Below are 24,460 nucleotides of genomic sequence, written 5' to 3'. Positions count from 1 at the left end.
TCAGTGTAAATAAATTGGTTGTGTGGGAAGAATGATGGTGATGATCCCGAAGAGATCACCTTATCACTGATAGACAAATCACTTTATGCAGGGCGTCATTTCATTGGAGTCATCCAAACCTACACTGGAATGTACATGTGGAATGAACTGGATCAGCCTACTAATAGGGATTACTAGAATACCTTTATGAACGTGTATGTGCCATTAACGAGCAGAGTCATCTTTTGCACCACTAGTTGTCCAATTCAATCCAGTGTAAATATGTTTCATTGGCGCATTATGCCATACACTCGAAAAAGGTTTTCACAGCAAAACAAGGTTACTAGTTGTCAATAAGCACACCATCCACAATGTCACAGACTGTTTATTGGCCTCATCTAAAATGTCGGACTTCTTCAATAGAATTTAATTGATACAGTTCAGAACTAATTAAGGCAATTTAAACACTGGGGCAATAAAGTTGCATGTATTTATTCAAACAGTTATATACACATACAGTAGTTAAATTCATACAAGTCAAGTCTCAAACTTGCTTAAAAAGGAACAAAAAAATATTTTCCATCTGCCACCAGAGGTCAGCCAAGCCACAGAGGGGCCTGCTATTGCACTCTGGGTAATATAGGCACAGCGAAGATGAGAAACCAGACACTAGTGTTCTCAGCAGCCCAGTCACAGGAACAACTCATTTGCCATTTTTTTTAGTAATATGTTTTTTTATATATATATATTTATTTCTACCGTTCGTCGGTCCAAAAACAAGGGTTTTCTATAAAATATAGTCTGGAAGAAAACAGATGGCACAGAGATCTACTCTCTTTAAGGATATCGCTTAAAGATCATGCAGACCAACCGCCAACTCTTTTCACATTTAAATAAATCTAAATTTTAGGAAGAGTTTTTTTGGATTAAACAAAGAATCAATATTGGTCATGCTCGTACACTACAGAACTAAATTAGACTTCAGCTACTTGAGCTTTAGCCTACTCGGATTGTAACAAAGACAACAAAAGAGTGCTTGGACATATTATTCTAAATTGAATTGCATGCCACACAAATGCTTCCACAGCAGAAACAAACACTGTTACACAAGTAGCTGTCATTAAGCTCAGCATCCAGCATGTTACTGTGGCTCTCACTACTGTACATAGTGGCCTGGTCTTTTCTAATTTTAGAAAAGGGAGTAGTGGAATGAGCGTCTGATTTCCCTTCTATCCAGTACAGTAGTAGTTTCAGTCAGTCTATATGGCTCTTATCTAATATTACACTGTACAGCCCAGCATTGGAAGGCACATCATTTACAACTAACATGCATACAGTACATACATAGTTTTTGCAGACATGCACACATACAGTAGTGTTTTCAGACTGACAAACCAGACACAGGGGAATAGGGATTTTGTTTGAAGGTATGAACATCTTATATAGTGGGGCTGTAGTGGTCATTTAGCTAAAACAAGGGGCGAAGTGGTTTCATGCTTTAGGTGAGTGGTACATTTCATTGGCATCGTCGGTGGATGTTATGGAAGTATTCACACAAGGCACTTCGTGCCAGACACACAGGAAGGAGGATGTGCATCAAATATAAATATGTGACCAACCTAGTGCTGTGGGGAGAGGTGTCTGTCGGTCTGTGTATGAATGTTGAGAGGGAGCTTGAGAAGGAGGCTAAGAGGGAGGAGAGTCGGCAGATTGTTTGTGGGGAGGTGTGTGTGTGTGTGTGTGTGTGTTTGTATCAGTAGTGGAGGGAGAGGAAGTGACAAGGGAGAAGGAATCAGCGGTTGCGGTCCTCGACTCCTCCCTCCATGGTAGCGGTCAGCTGGTCAAGGTCAGTCACAGCACACCAGCAGACGGACGGGGAGACCAGACAGGGGGTGGTTGGCGCGCTCGGCGACGGCCCGCCTGGCTGACTCCTCGCTGGGGAAGGTGACCAGGGCCTCGCCGCTACGCTGGCCACTGAAGTTGTACAACAGGAGGACGGCGTCCGGCTGGAGCTGCAGGCAACAAACCACAGGAGATGGAGAGATGAAGAGTCGTGGAGAGAGAGAGAGAGAGAGACAGAAAGAGGGGATAGAAGCCACACCGCTAAGTCATTAGCACCATCCCAACACCAGGGGGCCACAACCCAGAAGAGTTGGAGAGTAGATCCTGCACTGATCAACCCAGGAGAGTTGGATGAGTCAGACGAGAAACCACCGGTCAATGCAATTCCTTCTAATGCATGCTTCCCTTTAGAAGAGCTACAGTCCAAAAGCAATCCCCTGATCAGTCTGTGGGATCATGATAGCAATGTGTTAATCAACTCAGAAAGAACACCACTAGGTTAGCACACTCAGGTCAAGGGCTAGATGAGAGAGATAGAGAGGAAAAGAGGAGAAACAGAAAGAGTCACTCTGGAGCACACTGTTGATTTGACATTAGGCAGGTGGACTGGCAGGCAGGCAGACGGGGGCCATGTGAGGTACAGGGTAGGCTGGTAACTTACCTTAGTCTCCCTACAGACAGAGCCACTCTTTGGGCTGAATCAGACTCCTGGTCTGTCCCTGACTCATCTGAACCATGCTGCTGTAGTCTTCAGGAGAGTACTACAGTGTAATGAGGTTCACAGTCAGACAGGGGGATGCAGTAGAGCATTATACACGCACACCACATAAATACAATCACACTTAAATGTAGATACACCACAAGTCCAACAACCCACCTAAAAACTATTACTGGAACATACATACATACAGTTGAAGTGGGAAGTTTACATACACCTTAGCCAAATACATTTAAACTCAGTTTCACAACTCCTGACATTTAATCCTAGTAATAATTCCGTCTTAGGTCAGTTAGGATCACCACTTTATTTTAAGAATGTGAAATGTCAGAATAAGAGAGAATCATTTATTTCAGCTTTTATTTCTTTCATCACATTCCCAGTGGGTCAGAAGTTCACATACTAATTGAATGTATTTGGTAGCATTGCCTTTAAATTGTTTAACTTGGGTGAAACGCTTCAGGTAGCCTTCCACAAGCTTCCCACAATAAGTTGGGTAAATGTTGGCCCATTCCTCCTGACAGAGCTGGTGTAACTGAGTCTGGTTTGTAGGCCTCCTTGCTCACACACCCTTTTTCAGTTCTGCCCTCAAATGTTCTTGAGGTCAGGGCTTTGTGATTGCCACTCCAATACCTTGACTTTGTTGTCCTTAAGCCATTTTCCACAACTTTGGAAGTATGCTTGGGGTCACTGTCCATTTTGATGACACATTTGCAACCAAGCTTTAACTTCCTGACAGATGTCTTGAGATGTTTCTTCAAAATATCCACCTAATTTTCCTCGCTCATGATGCCATGTATTTTGTGAAACAAACAAAACTATCTTTGTCCCCATGCTCAGTTGCAAACCGTAGTCTGGCTTTTTTATGGCGGTTTTGGAGCAGTGGCTTCTTCCTTGCGGAGTAGCCTTTCAGGTTATGTCGATATAGGACTCATTTGACTGTGGATATAGATATTTTGTACCCGTTTCCTCCAGCATCTTCACAAGGTCCTTTGCTGTTGTTCTGCTATTGATTTGCACTTTACGCACCAAAGTAGGTTCATCTCTAGGAGACAGAAAGCGTCTTCTTACTGAGCGGTATGACGGCTGCGTGGTCCCACAGTGTTTATACTTGCGTACTATTGTTTGTACAGATGAACGTGGTACCTTCAGGCGTTTGGAAATTGCTCCCAAGGATGAACCAGACTTAGAGGTCAACAACTTGTTTTGAGGTCTTGGCTGATTTATTTTGATTTTCCCATGATGTCAAGCAAAGAGGCACTGAGTTTGAAGGTAGGCCTTGAAATACATCCACAGGTACACCTCCAATTGACTAAAATGTCAATTAGCCTATCAGGAGCTTCTAAAGCCATGACATCATAAACTTCCGACTTCAACTGCATGTACAGTGGGGCAAAAAAGTATTGAGTCAGCCACCAATTGTGCAAGTTCTCCCACTTAAAAAGATGAGGCCTGTAATTTTCATCATAGGTACACTTCAACTATGACAGAAGTTTCTAATGCCATGACATTTTCTGGAATTTTCCAAGCGGTTTAAAGGCACAGTCAACTTGGTGTATGTGAACTTCTGACCCACTGGATTTGTGATAGTGAATTATAAGTTAAATAATCTGTCTGTAAACAATGGTAGGAAAAATTACTTGTGTCATGTAAAGTAGATGTCCTAACAGACTTGCCAAAACTACAGTTTGTTAACAAGAAACTTGTGGAGTGGTTGAAAACAAGATTTAATGACTCCAACCTAAGTGTTTGCAAACTTCCGACTTAAACTGTACATGCATACATTACACTTGTAGTGTAAGACACCAATCCACCACTCAGAACAGTTCCTCACCCAAACTGAGTGCTCAGTCAGAAAGCACAACAAGTTTCTAATTGATCCAGATAGCAGAAACCAGGGGATAACCGGTCAGGATGAGATTGAGTGGTTTAGTCAAGAGTCAGGACTGAACTCAGCAACTCTCTCTGTAGCATATACACACAGTGTATAGGACTGTAAAGCCCTACAGTAACTGGTCAGGTGTTCTCACATGCTGGGAGCTTAGAGTTAGCCCCGAGGAAAACACACACACCACATTAAAAACCAGCAGAAACTTTTCTAAACAAACCTTCAAGAGCACAAAGAGACCCAAAACACCTCAGTCCCATCCCTGCATCCTCAGGCTAGAATACCTAATACACCTGCCCAACCAGTCACAGTACTGTGAGAGTTCAGTTCATACCTCCTCTGTAGACTCACTCCGCCTACTCAGCCAGTCAGCCAATGAGGGAGAAGCAAGAAAAGGGGAGAGCACAAGTCCCTTATTGAATATGCTGCAGTGCTGAACCATGGTTTGTGTTGCAGGAAAGCATTCTGGTTGCTAATATATGAGCACACAGACTGTTCAATTCTGAATGATGGGTTTGCCTACAGGCTTGTAGTTAAACATAAAGCTGGTTTTGTCATGAGGTGGGGGAATTATACAAATATGCTATTAATGAATAAGAAGGGTTTGTCCAGGTATTTCTTAATTTGTGTGTATTGTTTTATATTACTGCACTGTTGTAGCTAGAAACATAAGTATTTCACTGTACCCGTGATAACATCTGCAAATTGTGTCCGCGACCAGTAACATTTCATGTACCGACAGTAGAGTCCTACACGGGTCAGTTCTGGAGCCGCACCCGCCCTAAACCAATTCAGAGCCCCATCTGACGAAAGATTGTTCTCCTCAACCTGATCCACCTGCATAGAATTGCCTACAGCTGACAAAACCTTTACGTTCAATATTGTTTAGATAATCAAATAGTTGAATTGAAACTTAAACAATTCCAAGAATTGAATATAGGCTGCAATAATACATGTATAGGCTATAGCCTACTCAAACTTTAAACAGCGCACCGGTTTAAACTTCATATGGCCTGCGTATGGTCCAAATGAACAAAAGCCTGAATTAACTGATATTAAACTGAATTGGCCCACCTTAAACAAATACCTGCTTGCAAGTTTTGCTTTCTGCATAGCCACTCCATCTACCGGGTTAGGCCTACGTTAGCCTTTTTCACGTGAGCTAGGCTAGCCAGGGAAAGTACACTTGGCAACGTATTCACGTGGGGGGATAAAACAAGTTTCAGCACCACACAATGGACAGTTCCCTGATCCACTGCGTGCATGGCTGGTAGCCTACATGTCTGCCTCACCGCTCACAGAATGGAATTCGCAACACATTTTTTTTGTAAAAAAAAAATATTATCTTGATTTAAAATGCTTCCGACCCGCAATATAATTGTTCTGAACCGCGAGCCGACCCGTGGGTTGAAATAACTTTCATTGCACCCACTAGCTGATTTGTTTTGCAGGTCAACCGCAGGGAGCTGACCAGATGCAGGACTCTAACCAACAGCTCCTAAACGCTGTAAAACTAGCAGAACATCCTGCTTTGCTACAGTCTGTCACACAGGCACAAACATATACCCACATCAGACAGAAGATGTATTTTTACAGGTAACATACCACAAGGCAATGTTCATATGAGCCCCATTCAAACAGCCCCTTATTTCCAACTCATTTGCAGGTATACCTTTTATACATGTCAGTGAGTAACTGGCAGGGATGGTGTTAAACCATGGGGGCTGTTTGCATTTCAAATTAGGGAGATGTTAAAACAATGGACGTGATCATGAATTTACCTGAAAAAGCAGAGAACCAATCACACAGACCCAATACCTGTATTTTGGTTACAGCATCTGAACATGCAGGAATCATGACTAGGTCTTAGGTGGCTTTTAATTTGCCATGTTTTTTTTACCCCCACAAAAAAGCTGGCATGGTCAAATTGTGGGATCTTTGTATATGAAAAGGGACAATACACAAAAAAAAAAAAGAGTGGCAAAGAAATCAACCAAGACACATTAAACTGCAATGGAGTTTGAGACGGGGGCTGGGGAGACTGGAACTAAGGAGACTGGGGTAGAGGGAGGGAGGGGATTGTTTTAGGGGACTATGGAGGGAGAAGGAGAGGTTAGTATTGGAGGTTCTGACCTGGTATCCCTGGAAGAAGCTGAGGATGTCTTTGACCCCGGCGTTGTAGGGCAGACCCTGCATCCTAACTAGAGCGCCGTGCTGGGGCATCATGGGAGAGGCAACGTGGCCTTGGGCATGGGGCTGCTGGGCCGCTAACGCTACTGACCCTGGAGGAGACGCAAAGTAGCTCATCGTGGAGGGAGAGACTGGGGGGCTAGAGCGAGAGAGAAACACATTTATTTTTCAGAAGATGTTCCAGTGTCAAAATCAATACCAAACATGGCACTTTGAACTGCATACATACATACAACACACATGACAAAAGAGGATGTACAGTTCATATTGACAAAACCCTAGAGGGAAATGGTTGTGTGGTTTGTACACTAACCTGGGGTAGTGCGCAGTGTAGTTCACACTAACCTGGGGTAGTGCGCAGTGTAGTTCACACTAACCTGGGGTAGTGCGCAGTGTAGTTCACACTAACCTGGGGTAGTGCGCAGTGTAGTTCACACTAACCTGGGGTAGTGCGCAGTGTAGTTCACACTAACCTGGGGTAGTGCGCAGTGTAGTTCACACTAACCTGGGGTAGTGCGCAGTGTAGTTCACACTAACCTGGGGTAGTGCGCAGTGTAGTTCACACTAACCTGGGGTAGTGCGCAGTGTAGTTCACACTAACCTGGGGTAGTGCGCAGTGTAGTTCACACTAACCTGGGGTAGTACGCAGTGTAGTTCATGTTCATGTTCATGTAGAGCTGTGCAGGGTGATGCTGTGGGGGGTAGTAGGCCAGGGTGGGGGTGGGGTGGGGGCTGTGTGGGGGCTGGGGTGTTCTGGGGGTGGCCAGTAGGGGGGGCTGGTACAGAGCAGCCTCAGAGAGCATGGCAGGAGAAGGGAACGCAGCATAGGCCGGAGGAGCCAGACCTGGGGAGAGGACAGAGAGCGAAGTTCAGAATCTCAGATACAACCACACAGGAACATTGGATCCTTATCATAACCTCAATATTACTACACCATCATGCCTAAGCCTGCACATCAAACATCACGCTGAACCATCACACAGCTCCCAGCGGCATACAACATCAATCAAATGTATTTATAAAGCCCTTTTTACATAAGCAGTTGTCACCAAGTGCTTATACAGGAACCCAGCCTAAAACCCCAAAGTGCAAGCAATGCAGAAGCATGGTCACTAGGAAAAACTATAGTTTTTCATATGATTGATAAGACTAGGTTAGTCACATAAAAGCCTCAAGGTAGTATTCTACTCAGTTGCTCCAGTTCTGTCCTTGATGTTACCCTAACCCTACAACATAAACACAGTGATGGATGAAGGGAGGTAGTGTATTTACACACAAACAGGCTGTATGGGTCTGTTGCCACATTGACACAAAACACAGTCAGATGACCTTGTGGGCTGAGGGTGGGTTTGCAGGTACACTCCCCAAACCAATCTGGCAAACCAATCTGGCAACTCAAGTGACCCTGTTGGGCTGAAGGCACCGAGTGACCTTGTGGGGATGACCGTTCCCAGGTACACTCTGCTACCAACCTGGCAACCCGAGTGAGTGACTGTCATAACTCCAGGTCAAGCCAGAGAGATTACAGTTGTCAAACATGAGGTTGAATAAATGGGAAACAAAGTCAACAGCAAACAGAAACAGTCATTTGAGCAACTGCTCTCAAAGTGTGGGCATCAGAATTCACAACAGCCACACCAAGAGTGTGCACTGCCCTTAGTGATATGATAAGCAGGAATCTAATCTCTATAGCAACAGGGCACTAATAGAACAAAGTACACTGGGATAGATAGACACACCCACTTTAACCATGTGTATGCAAACAAACCCTTCAGTGTTTTAATGGGTGTGTTACAACTAATATGGAGGGCATAATTACTACAGCTAACCCTGCCTGTGTAATATCTTCCCTGAACAAACCATTAAAAAAAGGCAGAACCCCGACTGAAACATGTCCGTTTTAATAATAAACAACCATTTCTGAAAGCTACTTGTCCTGTTGTCCTTGCTAGATATTCTCCTGTTTACAAGATATGTTCTGAAACATTAATGGGACATGCAGTAATTCAGCTAGGTGTATTATGGACTTACAGGGTAGTTTGCAGGGTGGAGGGGACAGGCCGCTGCGGTTCAGTGTTCCTCCCATCAGGACGAAGCTCATCTCCTCAGTAGAACACTGGAACACCTCCACATAGCGGTCCTTCATCATCTTCTTGTGGCACTTCTGGGCCACCATGAACGCCCTGTCAGCTGACCTCATCTGAATGAAGGCGTCACCTGAGGGACGACCCTGGAGAGGAGAGGGAGGTTACAGATAAGAATGATGCTCTGATGGAAGGGTTAGGGTGGGAACTTCGGTCACATCTCAATAGTGTAGAGATGCTTCCGAATCCTGGGCTTGTACCCATCACTTCATCTACACTAAGTATTTAATATAAGACGGTGAAAGTACCATGGCGTGTGTGTGTACCAGTACCTGTTGGTTGAGCACCATATGAACTCCATGTGGTTTAATATCAATAGTGTGTTCTCCCATGAACTCCAGTATATCCTCTATAGCAGCGGTGTAGGGTAGACCTCGCAAACGGACACAGTCCCGCGTGCTGCCAGTCGCCAGGTAGGGGGGCGTGGCCAAGACCGGCATGGGGACCATGGAAGAGGAGGGCAGTGTGGAGATCAGAGGGGTGGACATGTAACGGTTCAGGACCTAAGAGGGCAGAGGTCAAAAGGTGGGCACTGACTTCATTATATTGCTGTGTTTCTCTGTGGTGTTGAGTCATTTTGACTGTAATTTACAAGAGGCTTTGATCTAATAGTCAAACAAACAACTCTGGTGTCACGACACAAGCACCCTCCCTCCATCCAACTGACTCATGGGGAACACATTCTATGCTGTGTCACGTATAGTTCAACTTTAGTCATGTCTTACGCTATAAAGACAATAGCCATTGCACAACAAATTAAAATAAGAGAACTGGTTAAATATGGAGAAAGAGGTTCATTGCCGGTTGGACCTTAACTGTCTTTAAAACGCTCTATGCATCTCTACCTCACAGTGACTGTCTACTATAATGTAACTGTTGCACCTTGGCTCCAGTACAAGGGAATAGCTTGATGCATCTCTGATAGTAGGTTAAGTAGTAAATAAACCCCATTGAGTCCCTAGATGCCATACCTGTTGGACCTCCGCTGCAGTGCTTCTGAACAGCTCTACATTCTACTACACCTATAAACAGTGACTGATGTGTTTTACCTGTTGGACCTCTGCTGCAGTGCTTCTGAACAGCTCTACATTCTACTACACTGAACCTGTGTGAACAGCTCTACCTCATAGTGACTGTCTACTACACCTATAAACAGTGACTGATGTGTTTTACCTGTTGGACCTCTGCTGCAGTGCTTCTGAACAGCTCTATATTCTACTACACCTATAAACAGTGACTGATGTGTTTTACCTGTTGGACCTCTGCTGCAGTGCTTCTGAACAGCTCTACATTCTACTACACCTATAAACAGTGACTGATGTGTTTTACCTGTTGGACCTCTGCTGCAGTGCTTCTGAACAGCTCTATATTCTACTACACCTATAAACAGTGACTGATGTGTTTTACCTGTTGGACCTCTGCTGCAGTGCTTCTGAACAGCTCTATATTCTACTACACCTATAAACAGTGACTGATGTGTTTTACCTGTTGGACCTCTGCTGCAGTGCTTCTGAACAGCTCTATATTCTACTACACCTATAAACAGTGACTGATGTGTTTTACCTGTTGGACCTCTGCTGCAGTGCTTCTGAACAGCTCAATGTATCTCTTGCCCAGGATCTGCTTGTGTTTCTTCAGGGCATTCAGAGCGTACTCTTCACAGGAGAACAGGACGAAGGCGTCGCCTGTGGGCCGCCCATCAGGGTACTTTACGAAGAGTAGTCCGTCGCTAGCGTCCGTCACGGGGCTGTCGGCCCCCAGGAAGGTCAACACGTCCTGGGGAGAGGCGGTGAAGGGAAGACCCCTCATCCTGATGATCACCTGGTTCTCCTTGGACAGGAACTGGGCCACCTCGTTGGATGTGCCTACAGTCACAGAGGGAGAGGAAACAGAGTTAGCTATAAGTGAGAAGTAAGACCTTTAGCTAATTACTTGGTCCCTTTAACATGCAAATTATTGTTGCTTATTGTCACTAATAAATAATAAAACGCATTACATCACTTTAAAATACAAGAGTAGTGAGTCAGAGTCTAGGGCAAACAGTATCTGCTGAAAGTCCAATGTCTTGACAGATATTATAGATCTCCAGTCGACTGGCTAGAGTCCACAGACAGACACTAGTCTCTCCCCCTGCTCTCTCTCCTGTATCAGCTCTGCTCTTTGTCTATTCACGCCCCCTTTGTATGGCCCTGAGCTGGGCCTTTCACTGGCCGCCGGGAGGATGAGGTGAGACACTGTCGGCCAGGGGTAAAGTTACCTTCCTCCAACTAGCCTCTGAGGGGAGAGGGTGAGGCTCACAAAGCACCTTTCATTCCCCCAGGATAAGCCAGAGAACCAGAGTGGTACAGGGCGGAGGTACAGGGCGGAGGAACAGGGAGAGTCCCACTAGTAAATGGAAGGGGGGAAAAAAGTCTGAAATCTGACCTCCAGCGATCTTGAGGAATTCCTCTCCTGTGGCTTTGTATACCTGTGAGGATGAGAGGAGACTCTTAGCAACTCCAAATGGCCTTTCATCTGACCAATGCAACTTGCATTGTGCTACAGTTGGAAAGCATGACACTTTTTTCCTCTAACAGTATTGGCTGCATAGCTGATGCTGTAACGGTATTGGATCCATTAGTGAAGCAACAGCATTAGTATGGCTGTGTTCGATGTAGGGGCTGCTGTGTTCGATGTAGGGGCTGCTGTGTTCGATGTAGGGGCTGCTGTGTTCGATGTAGGGGCTGCTGTGTTCGATGTAGGGGCTGCTGTGTTCGATGTAGGGGCTGCTGTGTTCGATGTAGGGGCTGCTGTGTTCGATGTAGGGGCTGCTGTGTTCGATGTAGGGGCTGCTGTGTTCGATGTAGGGGCTGCTGTGTTCGATGTAGGGGCTGCTGTGTTCGATGTAGGGGCTGCTGTGTTCGATGTAGGGGCTGCTGTGTTCGATGTAGGGGCTGCTGTGTTATACGGATGCTGACCTCAATGTATCTGCTGCCCATGTGGTGTTTGTGTCTCTCCAGGGCCAGGTCTCTGTGCTCCTGGTTGATGAACCGAACCAGGGCTTCACCATTCCTCCTGCCCTGGGCATTCAGACAGAGGGCCACACCACCCCTAGAAATACACAGGGAGAGGTTGGAGGAAAGTTCAGAACAATTTGACCCTCTATGGAGACGAAGCAGCATGTACAACATCCTGTGGGTATTAGTCGCCCAATTCTCAGTGGAACCGTGGCTTAAATCACATGACACACAGTCATGGTTTGGTAACATACTTGGCGATGTTGAGGCCCTTGAAGAAGCGGGAGATGTCCTGGTCAGAGGATTGCCATGGCAACCCCCTGGCTCTGATCACGGTCTCACTGTCCACTGGCTCAGTCTTACTGCTGCAGGGGACAAACCAGGGGGGCAAAGTCAACATGGGGAACGGTGTTTAACGGTTACACACTAAACTCAATGCTGCATGAGACAGAGAAAGTAATGTTCAGAAACTCTTGAAGACAATGTAAATGGACTTGAATAGTACTTCTATATTGTTAAAAACCAAAGTGTTTCAGTAAGTTGTCTTCGTCAGAGACATGGTAAAAATTGGGACTTATGCAGTTTAACAGTCTACTTCACAGTACTCTAACACAGAAACACACATGCCAGGGGTTGTCAGGGCAATGGGTATCGGACACCGTAGTGGGATTTGTGTGGTGCTATTGGATAGCCAGTTAAATACTTAATGGCAAAGTTGGAGTGGTTTAATGACACGCTTGTGGTTTCCCTTGTTGCTGTAATCAATGCTACGAGCCTGGCTCTGAACATGGGAGGGACGGTTGGTTAGGCTTCAACTACAGTAAACACTAAACAGGTTTAGTATAGATGTGGCCACACAACCTGGTTGAGTGAGGTTACATAAAGTCGATGCACTGAGAATATACATACCATGCTCCCGATTCAAGCTTGTACTTCACAGCTTCAAAGCATGAGAATTTGTGGTCTGCAAGAGATTCAAACACTAATTTACAATGTGGATCAAACATCTATCCACATTTACCTTCAAAAGGACCATACTGATAAAAAATAACTTCACATTAGGCTTGACATTGGATCCGCCAACAGAAGCCAATCAACTTCACTTATATTCAACAACAAATGTTGTTTTTAAGTGTTGCTCCACGCTGCCAGGTTGTTTCATGCTCAACAGGTCTGGCCTGCCAGCCTGCAACTTCAGCAGCATTCCTGTTAGCCACCTAACGTAGAGAGATTGACAGGGCTGTGGGGTGGCCAGGTGGGACTGGCACAGACAGAGAGCGATATGCGATAGCAAAAGAGGAGAGATGTATAGACTTACTGTATGGCTCAGCCAGGATGTGCAGGGAGAGCTGGACCATACACCTCACCTCCTTCAGACCCATCACCTGCTCTGACAGGGGAAGTTCTGGGATGCACACATCTACGCACATGTAAGGATGTTTGATCAGTCATTTATATAAGTACTAGGAACAGATGATTACATTTCATCCGACTCTGACTTACATTCTAGCATAGAGTGCAGTGTTAGGTCCTGGACCTGTCCAGCATTGGGACAACATTTGTGAAACTCTTTCCTCACATCCACAAAGGAGTAGAAACACTCCGGCAGGACCAGGTTCTGAAACAGACACACAACAGGTAGGTCAGTCATTAGTCCATTCAACATTCGCTGAATAGTAGTGTACTCTGTAGACAGACCTCATGAAAAGTAGGGATAATAGGAGTGATGCAATGAAGGGAGCCAGGAATAGGTGGCATAAAGAGGGGATGAGATAAAGCGGGGAAAACAGATGACATGAAGCCATCTACGGATGATTATGTGGATAGCTAGCCTTCCTGTGCAGATGATGACGTTACTGCTCAACACAAGCACAGGAGACAACTGCTAACTGTGACCCAGGAATTACAACTTACGCACGTGGCTAAAAGGTCAAATGTAAAGAATATATACAAAAAAATACCAAAGACTCATTATCTTGACTGAATTATTGCATTGTGCCTTCCTCACCTGAACAAAGTCCAAGAGACTGATATATGGTATTATGATGTTTCGGGAGATGTTTCGTATTGCGTCAGATAACAACATTGACGAATACGCTGATTCGGTGTGCGAGTTCATTAGAACGTGCGTTGAAGATGTCGTTCCCATAGCAACGATTAAAACATTCCCTAACCAGAAACCGTGGATTGATGGCAGCATTCGTGTGAAACTGAAAGCGCGAACCACTGCTTTTAATCAGGGCAAGGTGTCTGGTAACATGACCGAATACAAACAGTGCAGCTATTCCCTCCGCAAGGCTATCAAACAAGCTAAGCGCCAGTACAGAGACAAAGTAGAATCTCAATTCAACGGCTCAGACACAAGAGGCATGTGGCAGGGTCTACAGTCAATCACGGACTACAGGAAGAAATCCAGCCCAGTCACGGACCAGGATGTCTTGCTCCCAGGCAGACTAAATAACTTTTTTGCCCGCTTTGAGGACAATACAGTGCCACTGACACGGCCTGCAACGAAAACATGCAGTCTCTCCTTCACTGCAGCCGAGGTGAGTAAGACATTTAAACCTTTATTTTATTTTTTATTTTACTAGGCAAGTCAGTTAAGAACAAATTCTTATTTCCAATGACGGCCTAGGAACAGTGGGTTAACTGCCTGTTCAGGGGCAGAACGACAGATTTGTACCTTGTCAGCTCGGGGATTTGAACTTGCAACCATTCGGTTACTAGTCCAACGCTCTAACCACTAGGCTACCCTGCCGCCCCGGCAGTGTTAACCCTCGCAAGGCTGCAGGCCCAGACGGCATCCCCAGCCGCGCCCTCAGAGCATGCGCAGACCAGCTGGCCGGTGTGTTTACGGACATATTCAATCAATCCCTATACCAGTCTGCTGTTCCCACATGCTTCAAGAGGGCCACCATTGTTCCTGTTCCCAAGAAAGCTAAGGTAACTGAGCTAAACGACTACCGCCCCGTAGCACTCACATCAGTCATCATGAAGTGCTTTGAGAGACTAGTCAAGGACCATATCACCTCCACCCTAGACCCACTCCAATTTGCTTACCGCCCAAATAGGTCCACAGACGATGCAATCTCAACCACACTGCACACTGCCCTAACCCATCTGGACAAGAGGAATACCTATGTGAGAATGCTGTTCATCGACTACAGCTCGGCATTCAACACCATAGTACCCTGCAAGCTCGTCATCAAGCTCGAGACCCTGGGTCTCGACCCCGCCCTGTGCAACTGGGTACTGGACTTCCTGACGGGCCGCCCCCAGGTGGTGAGGGTAGGCAACAACATCTCCACCCCTCTGATCCTCAACACTGGGGCCCCACAAGGGTGCGTTCTGAGCCCTCTCCTGTACTCCCTGTTTACCCACGACTGCGTGGCCACGCACGCCTCCAACTCAATCATCAAGTTTGCGGACGACACAACAGTGGTAGGCGTGATTACCAACAACGACGAGACGGCCTACAGGGAGGAGGTGAGGGCCCTCGGAGTGTGGTGTCAGGAAAATAACCTCACACTCAACGTCAACAAAACTAAGGAGATGATTGTGGACTTCAGGAAACAGCAGGGGACAACAGGGAACACCCCCCTATCCACATCGATGGAACAGTAGTGGAGAGGGTAGCAAGTTTTAAGTTCCTCGGCATACACATCACAGACAAACTGAATTGGTCCACTCACACAGACAGCATCGTGAAGTAGGCGCAGCAGCGCCTCTTCAACCTCAGGAGGCTGAAGAAATTTGGCTTGTCACCAAAAGCACTCACAAACTTCTACAGATGCACAATCGAGAGCATCCTGGCGGGCTGTATCACCGATTACTTGTTCGTTATTACTGCATTGTCGGAACTAGAAGCACAAGCATTTCGCTACACTCGCATTAACATCTGCTAACCATGTGTATGTGACAAATAAAATTTGATTTGATTTTATATTGATAGATATAAAAATATACACACACTACCGTTCAAAAGTTTGGGGTCACTTAGAAATGTTCTTGTTTTTGAAAGCACATTTTTTGTCCATTAAAATAACAAATTGATCAGAAATACAGTGTAGACATTGTTAATGTTATAAATGACTATTGTAGCTGGAAATGGCTGTTTTTCAAACTAGACACTAATGTACTTGTCCTCTCACTCAGTTGTGCACCAGGGACTCTCACTCTTTCTATTCTGGTTAGAGCCAATTTGGGCTATTCTGTGAAGGGAGTAGTACACAGTGTTGTACGAGATCTTCAGTATATTCTTGTTCTGAGAAAGGAAGGCTATTCCATGCGAGAAATTGCCAAGAAACTGATGAGTTTCAGAAGAAAGTTATTTGTTTCTGGCCATTTGAGCCTTTCATCGAACCCACAAATGCTGATGCTCCAGATACTCTACTAGTCTAAAGGCCCGTTTTATTGCTTCTTTAAAATCAGAACAGTTTTCAGCTGTGCTAACATAATCTAATGATCAATTATCCTTTTAAAATGATAAACTTGGATTAGCAAACACAACATGCCATTGGAACACAGGAGTGATGGTTACTGATAATGGGCCTCTGTACACCTAAGAAGATATTCCATATATTTTTTACAAAAAAAAAATTAATCTGCCATTTCCAGCTCCAAGTCAAATGACTTGTAAAACTGTATTTCTGATCAATTTGATGTTATTTTAATTAGACCAAAAAAATGTGCTTTTCTTTAAAAAACAATGAAATTTAAGTGACCCCAAACTTTTGAACGGTAGTGTGCATGCAGATATATATCATTTGTTTTTTTATTAGTGGAAATTCCCCTAACTAGGTCAGTAAATATGGGCAATTATATTTTCTATCAAAATGACTAAATTTCCCCTAAATGGTAGGTTAGAAAATCAAGGGCCACTCAATACCTTCTTGGAGGCCTCAGGGTGAAGGGCCTGTCGTATGATGAGGGGCCCGTCGACACACAGTGTGTAGGAGCTTCTGCCCAGAGCCTTCAACTCCGCTGAGACGGACTGCTGGAACTGTAGGGAGAGAATGAAGAAATATACAAGAGGAGAGTTATTGTGAGAACATACAATGAATCACACACACAAAACCAACAAAGTAAAGTCATACTTTAGTTATCAGCCAAGTAGCTCCCTATGGTCTTTTAGAGATTCAGTGTAAACCACTTGTGACCAGCAAACAAACATGGGAGTGCCAATGTCACGTCTGAAAAACAACAGTAACACAGTACTGATTAATTATGCTCTGCTACAGCAAACTGCTAACTACAAAGGTTTTTATGCTTGGTTTGTTTTAGAATAATAGTGCTCAGGGAGTTCTCTCCCATAAGAATTAGCAGAGTGTTTCTAACCATTAACACTTTAAATAGGCCAAGTCTTTAGGCCTACTGGTACGAACAAGTTCCCTGAACAGGTAGGTTTGTGTTTTCTGGGGGAAGAACAGGTAGGGATGCGTCCTGAGATTGACAGATGTGAATATGTTTTTTCAAGTGTTTGCATAGCAAGGAAGCAGACAACAGGGATTGTGGTGCCAATCAGCACCTGGAACAAGGAGGATTTCACTTAGCAGTTAGACCAACAGTCACAACCAGACATTAAAGCTGACAACAACCAACCCCAGCCTGAGAAACCAGCCGGTGCTTCGCTTCCTATAAAACAATGTTCACAAATCCCTAGCCCCTATAAACACTTACCCAAGCCCCACAGCAGGGACTCTCAAATAGGTCTGTGTTTAGTAATAATCATCACATTTAATGTGGCCCATTACCAGTGTTGTGTAAACTTTACTGGTGTCTTTTAAACAGTCAGACATAACATCTCACCATCACCTCAACCAACAAACTGACCTTTCCAATTTGCCAGTTAGTGCTGCCAATTGTATTTCTAGCTAGGCTGGCTTCCTTTGAGGATTTAGTTTTAATATCCTGTCTATTAGGGGAGAGTGGGGTAAGTTGAGCCACCCTTGTTTCTAGGAAACCACACGTGTCATTAAACCACTCCATTTTATGGAGTCTGAAGGAAGAAACCACATGGAAAAAGTGGTAAGCAAGTTATGTCCCAAAAAATATATATATTCAAATTAATGTATTGTGTTAAGAGGTTTCATTATGCATGTGTCTAAACCACAGTAGGTCATTCTACGATTGTTCTATACATCAGTTGGGGTCTCTATAAGATCAATATGAGGTCCTAAACCTAGCACGGAAGCCTCTAACAAATTTGGTTGAGTGTGGTGTACCGCAAGGCAGCTGGCTTAGGCCATTATTGTTTTCACAAATGATATTCCAGTGACCTTTAATAAAGCATGTGTGTCTATGTACACTGACGACGCAACAGTATATACGTCAGCTGCGACAGTAAAATAAATAACTGACACCCTTAACAGAGAGCTCCAGTCTATGGGCTCAAGTGTTTGTTAGGTGTTAAGCCTGTGTTAAAAGACAAAAAAGCTATTTTGATTGAGTTGAATTGTGTTTTGTTTTGGAAAGAAAGATGGGCATGGTTTTTAAAAGGTAGCGGTAATAATTCATTCAGTACAAAAATGTGTAGGTGGCTTAATTAACATACCCTGTTCCATGGCTCAATTTAAGTTGTGCCAAGGAACCACTTTTTAGACAAGTTGTGTTCTCAAAACTAATGTTTTTATGAATTCTGATAAACATTCTGAAATATATGTAGATATCTTTGTTGGAAAGAAAACTAGAGTTCCCTCGACGGACTGATACTGAAAGTAAGAAATGGCTCAATTGAACCCACATCAAATAGGCAACACCTCTCTCGAATATTCTTTCCGTTTCTAATAAACTATTCACCAATTTATGGTTTGTTTAGCTACTACTTATCATGTTATCTGTCCAGAAGATCTAATGGTCGTTAGTGACTAATTGTCAGTCAGTGAGGCTAATTTCACATGGCCACATACGACATCCAGCCTCCAGACAGTAAGAGTGTGTTGCTGCTGGTGCGTGTTAGAGCATTCTTCACACAGAGAGCCAGGAGATATATACATGATCTCTCAACAGCTGGCAACTCAACTGCCCGAGAGAGGAGCCATAGGTGCTGTTCAGTAGGGCACACCGTAGAAAAATGATTTGCAACAGAAAGCTTAAATCTGTGTCCCTATTGGTCTAGTTCAAGTGGTACCTCCCAGTTTCAAAATGTCTTTGCCCTACTAAACATGACCGACCCCCCCCCCCCCCCTCCCCGCCTGGCTTTCAGTAATCTACACGAGGAGATTTATTATAGAACAATTATTATAATATTTTTTACAATGGCGGCCTACCCCGGCCAAACACGGACGACGCTGGGCCAATTATGCGCCGCCGTATGGGACTGCCAATCATGGCCGAATGTGATACAGCCTGGATTCGAACCAGGGACTGTAGTGACACCTCTTGCACTGAGATGGAGTGACTTAGACTGCTGCGCCACTCAGGAGTTCAACTTGAGGGAAATAATTATGTTAATGGGGGGCTCTTATTTCAACACACTTGCCGTTACCCACAAGCACCATCACACTGCACAAAACAACACTAGGCCCCCTATACCATCTTATGCATTGTATTGAGACTACAAAAAAAAGAGAATTTTATTGAACCCTTCATTGCATCTATTGTCTACAGCTATCCTGAACCTATCACACCCTAAAAGGGATGAGATGTTTGAGTCCTCGTGGTGACCGGGACCAGGATGCTGGGTTGTTGGACAGGTCTGTCTTGCCACATGGAGCTGTGGGATCCCATGCCACTTCAGGGCCTGGTACGCTACATTTCACCATAGTGTGATAACATCTGGGTTAGGGAAGGACTGGAACACACAGGAAGCTCATTAGCTGAGGTGGACCGGTCAGATAGGCCCCTAAGACAACTGACTGGCTTTCTCTGAAAAGACTGGCTGCCAAGGATCCAGAGATCAATGAGTCATCATCTGGGAGCCATGACAGATGACACACACTGTATGTCATAGAGGTATCAACAGATACTGTAATGTATCTGGTAACATCTATGGTATAGAACCCAGTCATTTTAGTAGTCCCATAGATAATAGGACAAATATTAGTCAAGGAAAGTCTAGACTGACACAGTTGAGTATGTGACAAAGAGAGGAACAAAACAGCCCAAACAGGTTGAGGCGCTGTGGAATTCAAAATTATTCCTCTGTTTCGGGGGGGGGGGGTAGAGCATCATTCTCAGAAGCCATCGGATATTAAACATTCTTCTGTCACCTCAGACAGTGACATGCAAATATCTATCACATTTGTTTAGTTACCAAGAACCCTCTCCACACACACGTACAAGCAGGAACAGACCAGGATGTGAAGGTAGTTGTGTTCAACCTAATGCATGGTGAGTGAGGTGTGGTGTTTGTTAGCTCACGGCTGTTTTCACATCTATGTAGCCTCACCTTGCACAACCAGCAGCAGGATTAGGAATAGAAACAAATGGTTTCAAGGAACTAAGTGACACACCCTTTACTCTATCCTCTCTGCCAAACCAGCATACTATTAGAGCAAACATGTCCAACAGGACAGGCCTAACAAAGGAAACAGGCATTGATAAATATGCCAACACTAGCAGCAAGGCTGTCAGAATAGGTAATGTCAACATGCAACAAATGAGAACGTGCATAGACGGTCACTGTAATATACCTGACCTGGCCAGCCAAACCATTCATTGATTACCATTGGTTTCATTTTCCCCCAATGGGAGGTTCTCTGCTGCACTGTGCCATGGGTGAGTAGGAGTTTACCCTTGTACCTGGCCCCATCTGTGTTTGCTCTGTGGTATAAGCTATAGCTGGTGTGTTTGCATGGTGTTGAGGCTGCAACCAAGGAGAGAAGTAGATCAGGGGTGGTGATGAGGCTCACGATAAGGGAGTAGAGAGTACCAGGCAGTACTCATGGCTAGGCCTGTTACAGTCACACCACTGTCCCAAACTTTAGTCATTTTATGACTGGACTGTGGAGATTAGATGTTTACAATCCTGGCTCTGTATAGGATCCTCTGGCTTGTTCTCTACAAGGTACAATGCTGTTGGAAAGCAGGAAGGGAGAAGACCGAGGGAGTGTTTTATTGCTGCTGGCACTATCTTTCATTATCTGCTTCTGCTGTGCACCTGCCCCAGTGCCTTCACAACCTGGAACAGGGTGACGCTGCCCCACCTATGAGAGAGACTTAGCAGCACAGAGAGCTGAACACGCTTTGCTCCGGGGTCCCTGGCACAGAGCAAGTCAGAGCCTGTGTACTATCACTGCACTGATCTGACTCAATACTGGCCCTAATAAGCGAGGGCCTAAGACTGACTGGGGTTCAATGAGTCAAAATCCCAAATGTCTTCCAGACAAACCCATTGATCTGAGAACAGTTAGAGAAACTACAACAGGATTCTGACTTTTTATTTTTATAAATTCAATCTTAGGGAAAAAAACTTGTTGATATGTTGAATGGAAGGCAGGCTACAAGCCCACAAGGAACAGTAGGCATTTTAAGTCGTCGTCCCCCAATGGAAAGTGTGCAGCCCAGTTCTAATCTCTATCGCCATTTTTCTCAGACTGAATAAATATTTCACCAAAGAAAACAAATCTGCGTCCTTGGCTTGGCTACTCTGGCCTTATGACATTGACAAGTCCACTGAGATATGGTCTCTGCTAGGTTAGTTAGCTATTCCTACCTACAACCCCAAAGGCAGTCTCTCGTATGACTCACATTAGCTGAATGTAGCTTTATCTCCATTCCGCCACTGACTGCCTGGCTTAAATCAATAGACAAATAAATAAACTAAACCTGACCAATGGCAAGAGAAAGTGACCTAGCAGACAGAGGTAAGCCAGTAAAAATGGATTGTTCTGGTTAATCTTTAAATGGTCCACAGACTCACAAAACGAATGAATTGGGACGGCTTGCTGGTATAGAAACTCAAACTACAGATGACTTCATCAACCAGAAATCAGCAGTGAGAGAGCATCTTGCGGTACGGATCTACTCTAAATCTATATTGTGTCAACAGCAAGAGCACTGTCAAACTCAGGGGCATTATTGCAAAACATTGTTGTTGAGGAAGGACTGGTCACTTCAACAAACCTGCTTGTTGCATGGGAGAGGACCACAGCATTGAGTCAGACAGCGTCTCTAATCGTAACCCTAAATCACAAGGAGAGCCTGGTAATATGGGGTTTTCAATTATTGAAATACTGCTGGGGGCGGGGATGGGATTCGGTGTAACTACCTACCTACAGAGTGGATGGGATTCGGTGTAACTACCTACCTACAGAGTGGATGGGATTCAGTGTAACTACCTACCTACAGAGTGCATACAAATACTCTCAACACTGCAGGCAGACAGAGCGGTTGAGAAACACGTTTGGCAACATAAGCCCTTTTGTCAAAACATACCAGGGGAGGTGGAACCTGAAAACACTTTTACATCCTGGTCATCATAAACAGGAACAGACTGCCTTATCTCACAACTACCTGGCCTGAGAAAACAGGTGCTGGGCTATGGCAAGGGGTCTCTGTCACTCCCACACTTTCTCTCTCTCCGTCCTCTACCCAGCAGGGGTATTTCTTTGCATTCCCAGGTAAACATTCAGTCTTCCAGATGTCAGCAGCTCGCATCAGTCTGGGACAAGACTAGACCTGCTTGCCTCCCCGTCCCTACCTCAACCCCACGGCAGTCACTGCTTAGCCAAGCAAACCTACTCAAACCAGCAACTACACTGAGCCGGTCCCAAATGACACCCTATTCTCATAGAGCTCTGGTCAAAAGTAGTGCACTTTAGGGAATAGGATACCATTTTGGATGCACCTTCTCACGGCCTGTCAAAGAGTTTAATAGGCCAAACAGCAGCCAAACCAAGTGGAATAATTTGTAAAGGTCAGATACCTTTCAGGGGTTTCCATTTGTTGAGAAAAATCGACACACCTTGACATTTACCTAAAGCTTCATCATCAAGCTTGACCGGTTACCTCCCTCCAGGTGGTTGGTGACACAGACCATTTGAATGCTGTCAGTCTTATCATGCATGGTTGTTTTTGCCAGTTAAAGTTCAGCCATTATCATATTATAGATTAAATGCTTTGTTCAACATCTTAAGCTTTTCTTTGGAGTCAGGTTTAAAATATTTAAGTCTGAGAATGCAGGAAAGCAAAGGACAAGATGACAAGATGTCCCAAAATGTTTTAGGGCCTGAACAGGAATCTTCACCAGTAGCCTAATCAGTCTCACCTGTTGCAGAACTTTGTCCAGAGGTTCAGCCTTGTAGAGTTCCTCCACAGACAGCCCAGTCTCCTCTTTACTCTGGTCTGTCAACTCCAAAGAGTCGGGCTTCACAAGACGTCTCTGAAGTTTCCCAACCTGTGAACGGAATCGGTGTTTCACCACGGCATGTGCCACCCATATTAGTTATGAACTACATAGTCCACTTTGGTGAAAACGCAACTAATTTCCCAAGTCAACACTAAACATGACAGGCCAATTTTATGAACTCAGACCATCAAACAAGCAGTTAATTAACAAAGCACAGTTGCCAATGTCAAGGCGTTGACATAACCAAAAGGTATGCCATCTTTCATCCTATATTTAAAACATTTCACTGAAGTTAAATCTGACAGGTGTAGGCTACACACCCATGAGCCTATCGGTTGGATAAATTGAGGCCCATGCGCACTTTTAAAACTGTGACCCACAAATAATTACAGAACGCATACCTTTGTTGATTAATATGTCAGCTGTCAAGTTAAAACATGAATCCACTACTTAGACACAAAAACACTAAAAAGTCAAGAAGAAACCTTTACAACGGGTGAGAAAGTCCGTACCTTTTTCTCATGTAGATCCACAATTTGCCACACCAAGAGAATTATTTCCCTCTCATCCGAACCCAGTTTACCCCCATTTGCACCAGCTGTTGCCCCAAAGAACACCACCAGAGTATCACTGTGCGAAGCCATCAGGGACCACAAGGGTAAAAACTACAATTAAAAGCAAAGATGAAATAAAAATAACACGAGGATCCACCTTTTTCCAGTGATAAGAGAAGCAAACAAAAGGTCTGGAAATTCAATTGAAGTCAAGTAAACGAATAGGGGAAAAGAAAGATTACTTTCAAGAGGACACGAAAGAGATTTCGACCAAAGACTCTACCTGATCAAGTACTTGAGCGTGTTCTATCCAGAGATACTGGTTTAACTGGTAAAGAAAATTGGAAAAAAATCCCTGTTTTCTTTTACGCAAACTCCATGACAAGCCCATAAAAAAAATTCTGCCTCGCTATTTTCTGAGTTACCTGTGTCTGATTCAGCCGCTAACTTTCAGTCAAGCTCCCAGGGGAGTTGGCCTATTGGCCGCTTGGCAAAGGTGAGGGCGGGACATAGCGCACCAATACCTATGTAACATAACCTGATTGGTTTAGCATGTTTGGCGGAAGTAATAGCAAATAAGAATCCGGCTGTTCACACATTTTTGAAGTAGCACAGCGCCTAAAGCCTCGATCACACCAACAGTGATCTTGCGATTTGGCACACCAGAAGAAAGGCTACATTTAAATCAAAATCAAATCAAACGTTATTTGTCACATGCTTGGCAAACAACAGCTAGACTAACATTGAAATGCTTACTTACGCGCCCTTCCCAACAATGTAAAGAAAAACAGAAAAATAATAACAGGAGGAATACATAAACAATGAGTAATGCTATATACATGTTGTACCAGTTCCAAGT

General features: G+C 44.5%; 1 protein-coding gene across 7 annotated transcripts; it reads right to left on the bottom strand.

Moving 5' to 3' along the window:
• Positions 1 to 452: 452 nt before the first annotated feature.
• LOC109878800 (epithelial splicing regulatory protein 2-like) lies at positions 453 to 24,099 on the bottom strand. Of its 7 annotated transcripts, XR_004206954.1 has the most exons (18): positions 23,885 to 24,037; positions 23,560 to 23,712; positions 22,967 to 23,095; positions 16,646 to 16,759; positions 13,261 to 13,375; positions 13,076 to 13,177; positions 12,667 to 12,721; positions 12,012 to 12,122; positions 11,719 to 11,851; positions 11,186 to 11,228; positions 10,325 to 10,626; positions 9,034 to 9,264; positions 8,649 to 8,847; positions 7,251 to 7,461; positions 6,561 to 6,756; positions 4,762 to 4,783; positions 2,483 to 2,582; positions 453 to 1,991 (listed from the first exon to the last, which is right to left on the bottom strand). XR_004206954.1 is itself a non-coding variant. In XM_031815001.1 (17 exons), exons 1-16 carry the CDS (start codon positions 23,990 to 23,992, stop codon positions 2,493 to 2,495), a joined length of 2,292 nt encoding a protein of 763 aa, XP_031670861.1. In that variant the 5' UTR covers positions 23,993 to 24,099; the 3' UTR covers positions 453 to 1,991; positions 2,483 to 2,492. The 7 variants fall into 7 exon arrangements, 6 of the variants coding, with proteins under 6 accessions (XP_031670861.1, XP_031670866.1, XP_031670827.1 ...); XM_031815001.1 differs by lacking the exon at positions 4,762 to 4,783 and having other exon boundaries at positions 23,885 to 24,099; XM_031815006.1 differs by lacking the exons at positions 4,762 to 4,783; positions 23,560 to 23,712 and having other exon boundaries at positions 23,885 to 24,099.
• Positions 24,100 to 24,460: the final 361 nt, after the last annotated feature.

This window comes from Oncorhynchus kisutch, linkage group LG3, assembly GCF_002021735.2.
Source record: "Oncorhynchus kisutch isolate 150728-3 linkage group LG3, Okis_V2, whole genome shotgun sequence".
In the NCBI taxonomy this organism is placed as follows: Eukaryota; Metazoa; Chordata; class Actinopteri; order Salmoniformes; family Salmonidae; genus Oncorhynchus; species Oncorhynchus kisutch.
Note: the sequence above shows the minus strand (reverse complement) of the source record. Positions and strands in the feature narration are given on the sequence as shown.

Excerpts from the sequence above, each read along its gene's own strand:
- LOC109878800 (XM_031814967.1), bottom strand. The coding sequence starts at position 23,992 with ATGGGCTTGTCATGGAGTTTGCGTAAAAGAAAACAGGGATTTTTTTCC. Across the intron at positions 16,760-22,966 it reads TGGACAAAGTTCTGCAACAG|TTCCAGCAGTCCGTCTCAGC; the intron begins GTGAGACTGATT and ends CTCTCCCTACAG. Across the intron at positions 11,229-11,718 it reads TGGGCAGCAGATACATTGAG|GTATACAAAGCCACAGGAGA; the intron begins GTCAGCATCCGT and ends TCATCCTCACAG.